At 39.8% G+C, this 14,056-nt stretch overlaps 1 protein-coding gene across 1 annotated transcript in view; it reads right to left on the reverse strand.

The window, feature by feature from the left end:
- Positions 1-4,287, reverse strand: part of LOC148044463 (uncharacterized) — an 85,312-nt gene extending 81,025 nt beyond the window's left edge. Inside the window, exon 1 of the mRNA XM_087722125.1 lies at positions 1,379-4,287. Coding sequence (XP_087578251.1) covers positions 1,379-3,796 — 2,418 coding nt within the window. The 5' untranslated portion in view covers positions 3,797-4,287. The remainder of the gene's footprint in view (positions 1-1,378) is intronic.
- Between the last annotated feature and the right edge of the window lie 9,769 nt (positions 4,288-14,056).

Raw genomic sequence — 14,056 nt, forward strand, 5'->3', positions numbered from 1 at the left:
AACAGGGCAAGTACAGACTCCAAAGGATAGTTTAGACTGCAGAAAAAGCAATTGTAACCAGCCTGCCTTCCATAGAAGACCTGCCTATTGCACAGGCCAGAAGGAGGGCTCAGAAGATATCTGCAGACCCCTCACATCCTGGATTGTTTCAACTCCTCCTACTGGGATAGCCTATAAGGCATTATAGGCCAAAATAATTAGACACAAGGACAGTTTTTTCCCTCATGCCATCACTCTGCTGAAAACTTATTTTCACAGTATTTTCTAATGCCTATGTGTATTTACCCACATAGTACAGCTGTACTATTATTATTTTTTCTTCTTATCTTTCTTACTCTCCACTTATTGGTATTATTATTATTACGATTATCATTATTCTGTTCTTTGCATGTACACTGAGAACTTCTGTTTAATCACAATTGGCCAGTATTAAATTCAATTCAGAATAACTAAAAAGGTTTACAGATTATAATAGCGTTTCCATGAATTAAAAAAATATCAACAGAATCTTTAAACACCAGGTGATATGTTACTTTGACGATATATAATAAACTGTTGCAAAGTATGTGTTTTAGTGAAATTCTGTCCTTTCCTAAAAAATTCTACAAGATAGGAATAAAAAATAACCATAATGTGAATGAACTTTTCACAAGAGACACATCAGAGACACAGAGAAAGAGACTGGCCCAAGATCACCTTTCTACCTTACTGTCTCAGAAAAGCAATTGTTTGTTACATTCTTTTCTAGATGTGCAACCACTTCTCTTTCTTTCCATCTTTCCAAATAGTCTATGCACTATCTGCCCAAAGAAGAATAATTTAAGCCTGATAATATGTGCCTTGAGTGAAAACTGCATTGGTTTGTTACATGAAAAAGCATCTATATGCAGCACTTGCAAACAGATTTTTTAAAAAATTTCCATTATTATTAGTGTGTGGAAAAAATTTTTTACACTTTCTTTACTAGTATGGTTAAAATAACTTAAGAGATTTGCTTTGTATAATACAAGTTTGAACCAAGAGAAATTGGGATGGATGGAAGAAGGAGGGGGAGGAAAAAGACTACTTTTCCTACTGCACTAGGAAAATATGCCTGGAAGCCATGTTTGCAATCCCAGTATGTTGGCATTCTGTTCCCACATTTTTCCATGTTGCAAAAAGTCATACTGGAAAAGATAATCAAAAAACAGAAAGAGATTTTTAAAACAATGCAAAAATTATAGAATGAATGGTGATCTCTGCTCTAAACAAATCTTAAAGCCCATCTGTGGTTCTTCAACAAATAACAACAAAGTTGCTCAGGAATAATCAAAAGAACAAAAACACAAAAAGTTGGAATAAATAGAAAGATGCTAGATTAACTGCATGTTTTCCTCACCTCTTTCTTTGCGCCATTTACTGAAACTTGCTCAGAAGTATCTTGGATGCCTGAAGAAATATTACTGTTCCCTGGGACGTTGACATCTCCCACCGAAAAGACAGGAAAGAGAGGCCTGAGGAATCGGAACTCGCTACTTAAGGATCCACCAGTCAAACAAACATCATAACGGTAAGTCCGGGAAAGCGACCCATTCTGTGAATCAGCACAGTTCCCTGGAGTATCAGAACTGGCAATTGGGAAGTGAGGATGAGTAGTAGGAAATTGGGTTTGTGGGTCCTTCTTGAAGACTTTGACCACAATAAACACAACAATGCAGACCAGGAACACAAAGGAGACTGCAGCCAAGCAGATCACCAGATACTTGGTCAAGGTTTTATCTTCTTCCGGTTCTTGCACACTGACATCCACCCTCCTCAGGAAGGGATCTGAAAAGCCATCCACAAGAAGAACATTAAGCAACGCTGTGCTGGTCTGTGGAGGAAGGCCGTTGTCTCTGACCAGTATCACCAGCCTCTGCTTACTTGTGTCTCGCTCATTCAGGACTCTCCTGGTTGTCACTTCCCCATTCTGCGCTCCTATGCTGAAAAGGGCTGGGTCTGTGGCCTTCAGCAATTCATAGGAAAGCCAGGAGTTTTGGCCAGAATCTGCATCCACTGCAACCACCTTGGTGACCAGATAGCCGGCCTCGGCTGACTTGGGAAGCAGCTCATTGCATGGGGATGTGTTGTTCTGGAGGGGATACAGGAAGAAGGGAGCGTTGTCATTCTCATCTATGATGTGGATTCGGACAATCACTTCTGAGCTCAGGGAAGGAGAACCACCATCAGATGCCCTCACAGTGACTCTGAAGCCTCTTATCTGCTCATAGTCCAGGGATCGGAGGGCATACATGTTTCCAGTTTCAGAATTGATTGAGATGTAAGAAGTCACCATGCCATCACCCTTCCCAGGCAGAACTATGTAATTCACTTTAGCATTCAGCGTTGTGTCTAGATCCAGAGCATGGACTGAGTCAATGAGCAAGCCTGGAATATTATTCTCCCTGATTTGCATGTCATATGAAGACTTTTCAAAAAGGGGAGAATTATCATTGACATCGGAGATCTGAACATTAATCAATCTTGTGGAAGTGAGCCTAGGAGCTCCCCAGTCAATGGCGGTGATGGTGATGTTGTATTCAGTGACTGTCTCTCTGTCTAGGGGACTTTGGAGCACAAGCTGATAAAGGTTTTTTGTGGTGGCTTTCAGCACAAAAGGGAGATTCATCTGCACGGAGCAGACCGTTTTACTGTTGTCTCCGGAGTCTTGGTCTCTCACATTGAAGAGGGCCACCATTGTATCTGGGGGAGAGTCCTCCTTTAAAGTGCTGATCAGAGATATGATGGACACTTCTGGGGGATTGTCATTCTCATCTTCAACCTCTATCAGTACATTGCAATGCCCTGAAAGACCCCCTCCATCTGTTGCTCTGATGCTCATGCTATAGCTATTTTCTTTTTCATAATCGATCTCTCCCCAAACAGTTATTTCACCAGTAATTTCATTTAAAGAAAACAAATTGTTTATTCTTTCAGGCACCTGATGGAACGAGTAGAGGATTTGCGCATTTGAACCCAAATCCAGATCTGTAGCTTCCACTTTTATCACAAGGGTGCCCATAGGGAGATTCTCCTTTATTCTTGCCTTATATTCAGACTTACTAAACAGAGGAAAGTTATCATTACTATCCAGAACATTAATATTAATTTGAACTGTGCCGGTTTTCTTTGGAACTCCTCCATCAATAGCCATTAGAATCAATTCAAGGTGTGGCATCCTCTCCCTATCTAATGTTTTCTTCAAAACAAGGTATATATTGTCTTTTCTATCTTCATTCTTTTGTACTTCAAGCTGAAAATGCTCATTGGGACTAAGAGTATAATTTTGGATGCTATTTTCTCCCAAATCCTCATCGTGGGCAGGTTCCAAGGGGAATGTTGTACTTTTAGGAACAGTCTCAAGAATGTCTACCTCCACATTGTTTTTCCAAAATTTGGGTGCATTGTCATTCACATCTTCTATCTTGATTTCAATATTAAAGATATCTAAGGGGTTTTCCAAAACAAGCTGAGAAAGAAGTAGACAAGGATCATTCTGGCCACATAAAGCTTCTCTGTCTATTTTATCATTAGTCAACAGATTTCCACTTTGAATATCAAGGTGGAAGTATTCATGAGTGCCCTCAGCAACTAAATGTGCTTTGCGTGTGGTAAGCTCCCCTGTTTTCAGTTTCAATTCCTTCAGCACATTAGCCACCAGAAACCCCTTTTTCTTTTCCTCGGGGACAGAAAAACGAATTGAAGCACACATTACTCTAAGGAATGAGAAAGAGAGAAGGACATACAGACCTTGCCTTTTCCAAAAGCAATTCTCCATGATTCCAGTCTCTTCCTTGTAGGCTCAAATTCTGCCCCAAAATTCAGTTTTTCTTTCCTTCCTTTATGATTTAATTGTTCAAACCCTATTTAATTGTTCAGTCTTTTGCCATCTTATAATCTGCAACATTTCGCTGCCAGAGTCAGATTCCTTTTGTTCAATTTTGTATTACTGTTTGCTCTAATTCTGAGCAAACAGAACTAAATTTCTTTGTTAATATCGCCACCATGTGGTGAACTAGGCAAAAATTCTATTTGCATGGTTTAGATTCAGTAACACATTGAATCCATTTTTTATCTGTCCTCTAGCTAACCTAGCCGCAGATTATCTCATTAACTGTTTAATTATATAGAAAAAGAAACAGAGTGACAATCTGCACAAAAAATATCAAAGTTATTGATAAAGACTGTAATCCAGTCCTTTCGCAGGTGAGTTCTGAATGACTGTGGGCGTATAGTGACCCTTTAGGTGGCTTCTGCTGTGCACCGATGGATATCAAGTTTAAATCTGTGTAAGGAAATCATGTCTGCTTTGAGGCACCTTGGCAATATCTTTCAAGGTTTTCAGGGATGGAGCTGTGGGGAAATGGGGGAAACCGAAAGCCGTCTTCATGCCATTCTGAGAGATCCCAAGGCTGCAGACCAGGGAATGGAATGCAACACCTATCCATCTACCTAATCGTTACCAAAGGATCTTCTCTGAATCGGACTGGACAATGGGGAGATAACAGGGGTGGACCAGAAAAGGGAAAGTTAACTAGGGAATCTTCACACACAAACTCTTAATTCTGACTTTGTTTATTGTAACCACTTGGCTTTTAGTAAAAGTAACCTTTTTGCTACCAATTGAGTCAAGAGTGTTTCTTTCCCAAGGGATGAAGCTGGACCAGGTCTGGCAATTAAACGTTTGATATGTATATGCTCCTGCCTTTCTGGCTCAGATATTGCTTTCCTTTTGCTGTTTTCACTTCATATCTAGTAAAAGTACTTTATCTCTATTAAAATGGAGTTGAGATTTTCCTTTCTTGATTATTGAAGGAGGCATGCTTGACACCATCTGGTCCTGGTGAATTGAACTTTCTAGCATTATCAGATGTTCTCTTCCCATTTCCTTGCCTAGTTTAATTTGTATTACTTGTCTGTCCCTTATGGTTCTGTTTTTGGCAGGTTGTGTTCTGATCCAGACTTAGCAAAAGCAAGAAACAGACTCCTTGTCACGAAAACACCCTCTTTACTTATGTCGTGTGAATTAATGTCATTCACCCACCAAAAAGTCCAAGCAAGAGTCCTCCAAGGCGGTATCATATGTTTCAGACTATAAGACCCACTGGACTCTAAGATGCACCTAAATTTACAGTAGGAAAACAAGAAATGATGCCTCCGTGCATCATGTTTTCACTCTCTCAGGCACCCAGAAGCACTCTGCAGTGCTCTGCATGGCCTGTTTTCACCAATAACGGGCCTGCTTTTGGCCTGCAGAGTGCTTCTGGGGGCCTGGAAGGGTGAAAACGTGACATGCAGAGGGCTTGGGAGCCCAAAAATGGGCCAGGTTTTGGCAAAAAATGGGCTGTGCGGAGCACTGCAGAGTGCTTCTAAGGGCTGGGGAGAGTGAAAACATGACACACAGAAGATTCAGGAGGCCAAAAATGCCCATATTCGGTCTATGACACACCTAAATTTTCACTCACTTTTAAGAGAAGATAGGTGTGTCTTATACTCTGAAAAATATGGTAAATGCAGCAATATATCTTATCAATTCCTTGTGATAATTGCAAGGCTGTGAGTTCCCAGTAAAAGGCTGCAAATTAGTTCTGGCAAGCAGTCTTTGATGCACAAAACACAATGAGCAAAATCATCAGAAATATGAATTGTTGTCTCCTACAAGAGCCATTCCCCTTTCTTTCTGTTTATTCCCCAGGCAGGGAGGGGCCATTCAGCATCCACAGGTGTTGCTCATACATGCAGCTGTTCTTCCTCCTAACTCATCTCAGCCTCCAAAGGCAGCTGCCTCTCTGGTGGCTGGGAAATGTCAGATGGTCCTGGCTCTATCTCTGTGTCCAACACAGAGCATCCATCATAGCCTTCCCAAGACTCCAGAAATGGCCCAAGTTCCTCCCCAACCTCCTCATCGTCCAAGTCTGTTGCCAGCTCTGCTGGCAGTTGGATGGCCACAAAAGGTAGGGCTATTTTTCTTTTGTATGAAGACAGATGCAGGGAAAGAATTAAGCAGCTCTACTTTTTCCCTGCTGCTTATCACTTGCCATCTTATTCCATTAATAGACCTATTATTTCCTTGCCCGCCCCTCTAAATGTCATGTTTGATGGGCAGCCGGAGAAACTAGTCTACTTCCTGAACCAGGCATGGAATCATTTGGAGCACTATGAGGCAATGTACCAAGATGAATCTGCCCGCATGAACATCATCACTTAGAACCTAGAAAATGAGGTGGCAGAGTGGGTGATATACCTCTACAATGAAGGAGCACCCAAACTGGGGATTGTGGATGTCCTCCTGGATGAACTTCAAGCCAGGTTTGGAGACTCTGCCCAGGTTTGGAGACTCTGAGCAGCATCTGGGATCTGTGCTATAAAGCAGTGCAGCCAGCCAATAACCAAATACATTTGGGAGTTTGGCAGCCTGGCTGGGAAGCTAAGAATGTGGCCAGATTACTTACTGACCTACCATTTCCAAGACAGACTTTATAAGGAACTATACAAAAACTGCCTGCCCTGGGGAATTCCAGACAACCTCAGGACATGGTACCAGCTGGTGAACACACAGGGTCACATCCAATGAGGGCAGGAGATACATCCACCAATGTCCAAGGGATCAACAGACTTCCCTGCCACCCTGAGGGAAAACCCATGGTGCCTGCCCGAAGCCTGCTTCTAATGTAGGAAAGAGAGCTATTGAGCAGCCAACTGCCTGGCTCCACAACCTATATTGGCAATAAGAGGCCTGGCCAGCTGAAGGCCAAGAAGGAACTGAGGAAGGAGAAGACATGGGTGGTGTAGTAGGTCTCTTTCTTCTCTAGCAAGAGGAGGAAATTCCAACCCCAGAAACCCCAACCTGCTCTTCTATGAAAGCAACAGTGAGGGGGAGGACAATCCGATGGTAAGTGGAACTATCACCCCTTTGATGCCCAGGTGGAGGTGCTAGTGCCTCACTCAGATGCAAGGGTCTTTATGGCTCTAGTTGACTCAGGTTTCACCTGCTGCTTGGTCAGCCTGAGAACTGTGGAAAAAATGGGACCAAGACTTAAAAAATTGAGGCAATCTATGAAGTTTGAGCAAGTTGGTGAGGGGCTTACCAGCCATGTGCCTAACTGAACTAGTAACTCTGAGATCAGGAAGCCACAAGGAAACTGTATGTTTCATAGTAGCAGTAGTGAAATCTATTTTTTTTGCTACCGGTTTTGTGGGTGTGGCTTGGGGGGAGTCATGTGACTGGGTGGGCATGACCAACTTTTCTTCACTTTTTAAAGCATTTTTTCCTACCTATTCTCCTGAACTGGCAGGAAAAAAATGCTTTAAAATGTAGGGAAAAAAGGTTCTGACAACTGCATGGCTCACAGCTGATCTGCATGATCAACAGAAGCTTTCCCCCCTCCCCACTTTTTAAAGCATTTTTTTAACTATCAGTTCTGGCGAATAAGTAGTAACAATGCTTTAAAAAAGTTCCGACAATCATGTTGAACAGCTGAGTGACATGGAACCTTTTCCCCCACCTTTAAAAGCTTTTTTTTACTACCGGTTTGCGTGAATCTTAGCATTTTTTGCTACTGGGTCTAACGAACTGGTCAGAATTGGCAGCATTTCACCCCTGCATAGTAGCCCCAAAAATGGCAGAGACAATGATCTCTGGGGTTGGCATTGCTAAAAAAATGGAACCCACTGGTTGACTGGAAAGACAACTGGCACTGGAGGAATAGAGCAGGCAGACTGCAATGTGTAGAGGTAAAATGCAGAGGCAGTAAACCCCCACTGGTTGTGTAGGTAAAGATAAAGGCCATCAACTCATTAACCAAGAGTGGCCAAGAGGGGGGGGGCATCCCTTAGGAATACCAATACCTAGCAGAAGCATTCAACAAATGGGAATTAGACATATTCCCTCCGCATCACCCTACTGACTGTGCCATTGAGATACAATTGGGGGGGGGGATTACTTAAGCCAAAGATGTACTCAATGACCCCAAGAGAGATGGAGGACCTCAGGAATTTCATGGATAAAAATCTAGCCAGAGGTTTCATCCAACAGGCAAAAACTAGGATGGCAGCTCCAGTGTTCATCAAAGAGAGGCAAGATGGTTGTTTGAGATTATGCATGGATTTTGGAGGGATCAATGGGGTTTGTATGGAAAACATGTACCCTCCTTCTCCCTCATGAAGGACACGCTGGGATACCTGGCCAAGGGGAAGGTATTCGCCAAGCTGGACTTGAGAGAAGCATATTACTGAGTAAGAATTAAAGAAGGTGATGAGTGGAAAACTGCTTTCAATTGTCCCTTAGGGTGAATCCAATTCCGAGTAATTCATGATGTTCATGCAGCTAATCAACAAAGTACTGCATGAGTATCTGTATAAAGGGTTGTTGATGTACCTACACAATATCCTCATTTATTTTGAGATGATGGAAGACCATGTGAAACTAGTGTGGAAAGTGCTAAGAAAACTATTGAAACCTAAGCTCTATGCTGAACTATTCTAGTGCAACTTCCACAAAACCAGTTTAGACTACTTGGGCTATCGTGTGTCCAATGTGGGGATGGAGATGGACTGTGGAAAGATGAAGGCCATTCTGAAGTGGCAAGCCCTTCACACCAGAAAGCAACTGTAGAATTTCTTGGGCTTCACCAACTTCTATTGCCAATTCATCCCCTCATTTGCACAGTTAGCCATGCCTATCACCAAACTATTAAAAATGGGCAGAGGGGAAGTGAAGCCTAAACCAAGCCAGCCACTCTCTAGGACTATGGAATGCCAAGCAGCTTTTAAAAAGATTACAGATTAACAGAGTTGGAAGGGACCTTGTAAGTCATTTAGTCCAACCCTCTGCCCAAAGCTTAAAAGCCTTTTGGGGCAGAGCCAACTAAACACCCAGACCCAGAGGAGCTGTTGATAATACAAACTGACAGTGGAATTTCCAGCTGACATTATGGCAAGACAGTGTGGCTTCACAGGGCTTCATGAAATTCTGCCGAATTCTGCCAGGAGGTCCCATGCGGTCAAAATTACCACAGAGCGAAGACAAAGACAGAGGGGACACTCTGTTGATTGCAAGGAGACAGCAATTACCTTTCTTGATCCAGAGAAACCCCTCAAACTGAGAAGTACATGTGAGGTTTGTTAAAAAGACAATAAAAGTTGAAATAATTAAAAAGGAAAGAGATGAACCATTGAAACACAAAGGGAAAGAAATTATGATCCTGAAAAAGGTGCCAAGAAGAGAAAGAGACCTATGGAAACAATATCAATACTTGACAGGACAGTTGATTAAATACAAACTTCTGATAGTTGACACCTGAGGGATTATTAGCCATTTGGAATGATAGATGCTTTCTAGAATCCTGGGGAGGGTGAAAACAGCCTCCCCTCCCGCCCTGGTAGCCCTCCTGGCAGCTTCCCTGAAGATGCTGGAGGGCAAAAAGCAGACCTGCGAGGAATCCGGAAGTTCGGGAATGGTGACTTCCAGTTTGTCTGTAGGGTTTATGCCCTCTGGAGGCTTCAAGAGGCTTCCCTGAAGGCTCCGGAGGACAAAAAAGTCTTACAGATAAACTGGAAGTAACTTCCAGTTTGCTCGTAGGGCCAGTTTTTGCACTCCGGAGCCTTCAGAGTATTATGAAGTACAATCTGGGAGAAAAATGGTGTTGATCTTCTTAGATGCACAGAAAGCTTTTGTTAATGTAAATTGGCAATTTATGTCACTACAATTAAAATGCATGAACTTTGGTGAAAGATTCAGTAATATGAATATGGCAATATATTCTAATCAAAAGGTAATTGTAAATGGGGACATGACAAAGAATTTTAATATAAAGAAGGGCATAAGACAAGCATGCCCTTTGTCCCCTTTGCTATTTATATTAATATTTGAAGTGTTAAATAGAAACATTAGACAAGAAATAAAATGTAAGGAAATAAATAAAAATACAAAGCCTTTGCAGATGACCTGGTATTTATTTTAGAAGAACCACAAGAAACTGGGCCCAAATTAATTTTAAAAATAGAAGAATATGGTGAAGTTGCAAGTTTGAAAATAAATAAAGAGAAAACTAAAATACTAGTTAAAAATCTTGCAGATAAACAGAAAAAAATTGATGAAGAAGATAGATATAAAGATAGTTAGGAAAGTAAAGATGTGCAACCATTAAAGGAGATAACTATATCAAGCTAATGCAACAAATCAAATTAGATTTGGAGAAGTGGAAAAATATGCAACTATCGTTAGTAAGAAGAATAGCTGCAATAAAAATGAATATCCTGCAGAGATTATTATTTTTGTTACAAACAATTCTGATAAAGATAGAAAAAAATTCTTTGAGGAGCTAAATAAAATGGTGTTAAAATATATTTGGCAAGCAAGAATAAGTTTGAAAACAAAGGGATTTTTGTGCTGCTAGATTGGGAGCTATACTATCAGGCCTCTGTACTCACATGAGTGAAAGAATGGATAAGTTTGAGGCACAGACGATTATTAAAATTGGAGGGACATGGAAAAAATAACAAGATATAAAGACATTTTGAATGAAAAAGGGTTAAAACTAAGCAAGAATTTACAAGTCAAGATTTAGCATGGTGGCCGAATGTACAAATACAATCAAGGCATGAGAAAAATGTTAAAAGTCCAATTCTTCTATAAAGAACCAACAGAAATAAATAAGATACTAACAGGGGCAAATGAAAAATTAATTTAAAAAATCTATAGCTACTTACGGAGCATTAAAATGAAAGAACAAGTAAAAGAAACAATGATAGTATGGATCAAAAAATTGGATATACTATAGAGCTAGGTAAATGGCAGAAACTGTGGGATAGGAACTATAAATTAACAATGTCAACTGTATATAAGGAAAATCTATATAAAATGTTTTATAGATGTCACCTACTACCAGCAAGACTGGCAAAGATGTTTAAGAACATCTCCACCAAATGTTGGAAATGTAATCAGATACCTGATTTCTATTATCACTTGTGGTGGACATGTGCAAAGGCAAAAAAAATGGACAAAAATTCATACATGGTTAGAAAAAAACGATAAAGCATAATCTAGACCTAAAATCAGAAATATTTTGGGAGGGGATTTTACCAGAAAAGTACAATAAAGGGAATACATAATTAATTTTACATGTGTTAACAGCGGTGAGAATTGTGTTTGCACAGCATTGGAAAAATGAAGAGATCCCCTACAGAAGAAAGTGCAATAAAAGAATACTAGAATGTGCAGAAATGGATACATTAACACTTAAAATTAAGGAGAAGGAAGAAAGAATATTTTTAACATGGGATTCATTCTATCAATGGCTAACAGAAAGAGATATTAGAATTTTAAAAGCATAAGGCAATGATTAATTGCATAAGAAAGGTTTATTGAAATGAATAAGCAAATATCATTATGTGATTATTATCAATTTTTTGAATATTACTCAAAATTATATTTGTCAAAATTAACTCGACTCAAACAACAAAGTTCATCTAGACATGGATTTTTTTGTTTATTATATATAATATATAAAAGTTCTTGTGGTCAATACATACTTCAAATGTGTGTGTGTGTATGTGTGTGTGTGTGTGTGTGTGTGTGTGTGTGTATATATATATATATATATATATATATATATATATATATATATATATATATATATATATAATTATGTGATTATTATCAATTTTTTGAATATTACTCAAAATTATATTTCTCAAAATTAACTCGACTCAAACAACATTCATCTAGACATGGATTTTTTTGTTTATTAAAATGTATGTGTGTGTGTGTGTGTGTGTATGTATGTATGTATGTATGTATGTGTGTGTATATATATATATATATATATATATATATATATATATATATATATATATATATATATATATATATATATATATATATATATATATATATATAACTAAATTTATATAATATATAAAAGTTCTTGTGGTCAATACACACTTCAAATGGAATTTTACTGCCTTCTAGGAATTGCGTCTAAGCAGCACCAATCACACAGCATACACTTCCTTCTCCCACACCACCCAACGCCTTTCTAAGAAGTGTAGGCGCAGCGTTGCAGCATCCCCTCTGGATTTTTGGAGCAAAATGGCCCCTGTTACCACATGCCTGGCATCAGCTTGCATTATCTATCTATCTATCTATCTATCTATCTATCTATCTATCTATCTATCTATCTATCTATCTATCTATCATCTATCTATCTACCTACCTACCTACCTACCTACCTACCTACCTACCTACCTATCTTATAGATAGAGTTTAATATATTTCAGGTGCCCATTTCCTTCAGGGGGACTGCATGTCAAGATTGAACCACTTTGTTTCTTTCAAACCTAATCCTTTTCAATTTGCCAGTGAACTAGGGGGAGGGAAATGGAATTGGAGAATGTATGCAGAGACCATGAGAGCATGGAGCCAGCAAGGTCACCGCTGCAGGTGCTTGAAAAAGAGACGGACCATTCTCATAACAAAAGACTGTCTCATAATTGGACAATGTGATCAGCCAGTGGTGGGGAGAAGTAGAAAGTATTGTTTACCAGGCCAAGCATTTGCAGAGGAAACTAGAGCTGGTTTTGTTTCTTCAGTATCAACATGGTGTATCGAATAAAGCTTTACTTTTGGAAATTCAATTCTCCCGAGAGTGTTTCCTTGTTTTGGGTTTGCTAATTGGACAATTGACAATTGGGATGAGTAGGAGGAGGAAAAGGAAGACTACTTTTCCTACTGCTCTAGGAAAATGTGATTACAAGTCATATTTGCAGTTGGAGGAAGATAAAGATTGACATTTTCTGTTTCTGCTCTCTATAAGTGGTTGAAATCCCTTTAAGGTGACAAGGCAACTAGGTGGTGTAAATCAAGCCACTATGACCATTCCTGCTTATACTAAGTGTACTAGTCATCCTTGGAAACTGATAATATCCAGTAAATATCCCAGTATGTTGGCACCCTGTCCCCACATCTTTCCATTTTTGCAAAAAAATGATACTGGAAAAGATAATCAAAAAACATCTGTGAACATTTAAAAACAAATAGTTAAACTAGAAGCCAGCATGGGTTTGTTAAAAACAGACCACGCCAAACCAATCTTATTTTATTCTTTGAGAAAGTGACTAAGTTAGTAGACTAGCAAAATGCTGTGGTCATAGTATACTTATATTTCAGTAGAGTATTTGGCAAAGTAGATCACAACCAGGGATGGATTTCTGTACCAGTTGCTACCGGTTCGCACCACACATTGCTCATGCATGCGCAGTGACTATAAATTGTTCTGTGCATACGGAGAAACATGCTAGAAATGGCAGAAGAGACTGGGGAACCAGTTTGAGGGCCTGGCCAGCCTGGGTCACTGCTGGTTCTGGGACCCAAGCTGCATTACTACTTCCAGTTCGGCCGAACACGAGCAGCCCACCTCTGATCACAACCTACTTCTTGGTAAGCTAGAAAAATGTTAGATTGACATCAAAAATTGTGAGTGCTTCATCATTGGAAGTTTTTAAGAAGAAACTGGATAGTCACTTGTTTGAAACAGTGTATGGTCTCCTCCTTAAGCAGAGGGTTGGACTAGAAGACCTCCAAGATCCCTTCCAGCTCTATTCTGATTGATTCATTTTGGAAAGAAATCTCCTGTAGACCGTACGGTAATAATTTGCTTAGTCCAACAATTCTCTGCCTACCTTAAATTTTCATTTTGACTGAAGAAATTACTTGAATGAGTAACGAAATGTCTCAATTTTAATAAACTTTGGTACAGTTGCCATGATTTAACCTTTTTTTCACTGGCCACCTCTGCATTACAAAATACCTTGAAAGGGATCCAGAAGCAGACAGGCAGCCAATGCAGATTGCGAAGCAATGGTATTATATGGGCCATCCTTCAGACCACAAGAATTGCCCATGCCAGTGCACGCTTCACCAGCTGCAGCTTCCAAATTTGAAAAACCTTGCAAATTGTTTCCTTCTGGGAGAATTGTATGATTTTCTTTTAAGGCAGTATATATTTGGTAGTTTCTCACCTACCAAATTACATTTAGT

The sequence above is a fragment of the Thamnophis sirtalis genome, unplaced genomic scaffold, assembly GCF_051295495.1.
Source record: "Thamnophis sirtalis isolate CommonGarterSnake01/CBP01778 unplaced genomic scaffold, rThaSir2_p1.2 scaffold_8, whole genome shotgun sequence".
In the NCBI taxonomy this organism is placed as follows: domain Eukaryota; kingdom Metazoa; phylum Chordata; class Lepidosauria; order Squamata; family Natricidae; genus Thamnophis; species Thamnophis sirtalis.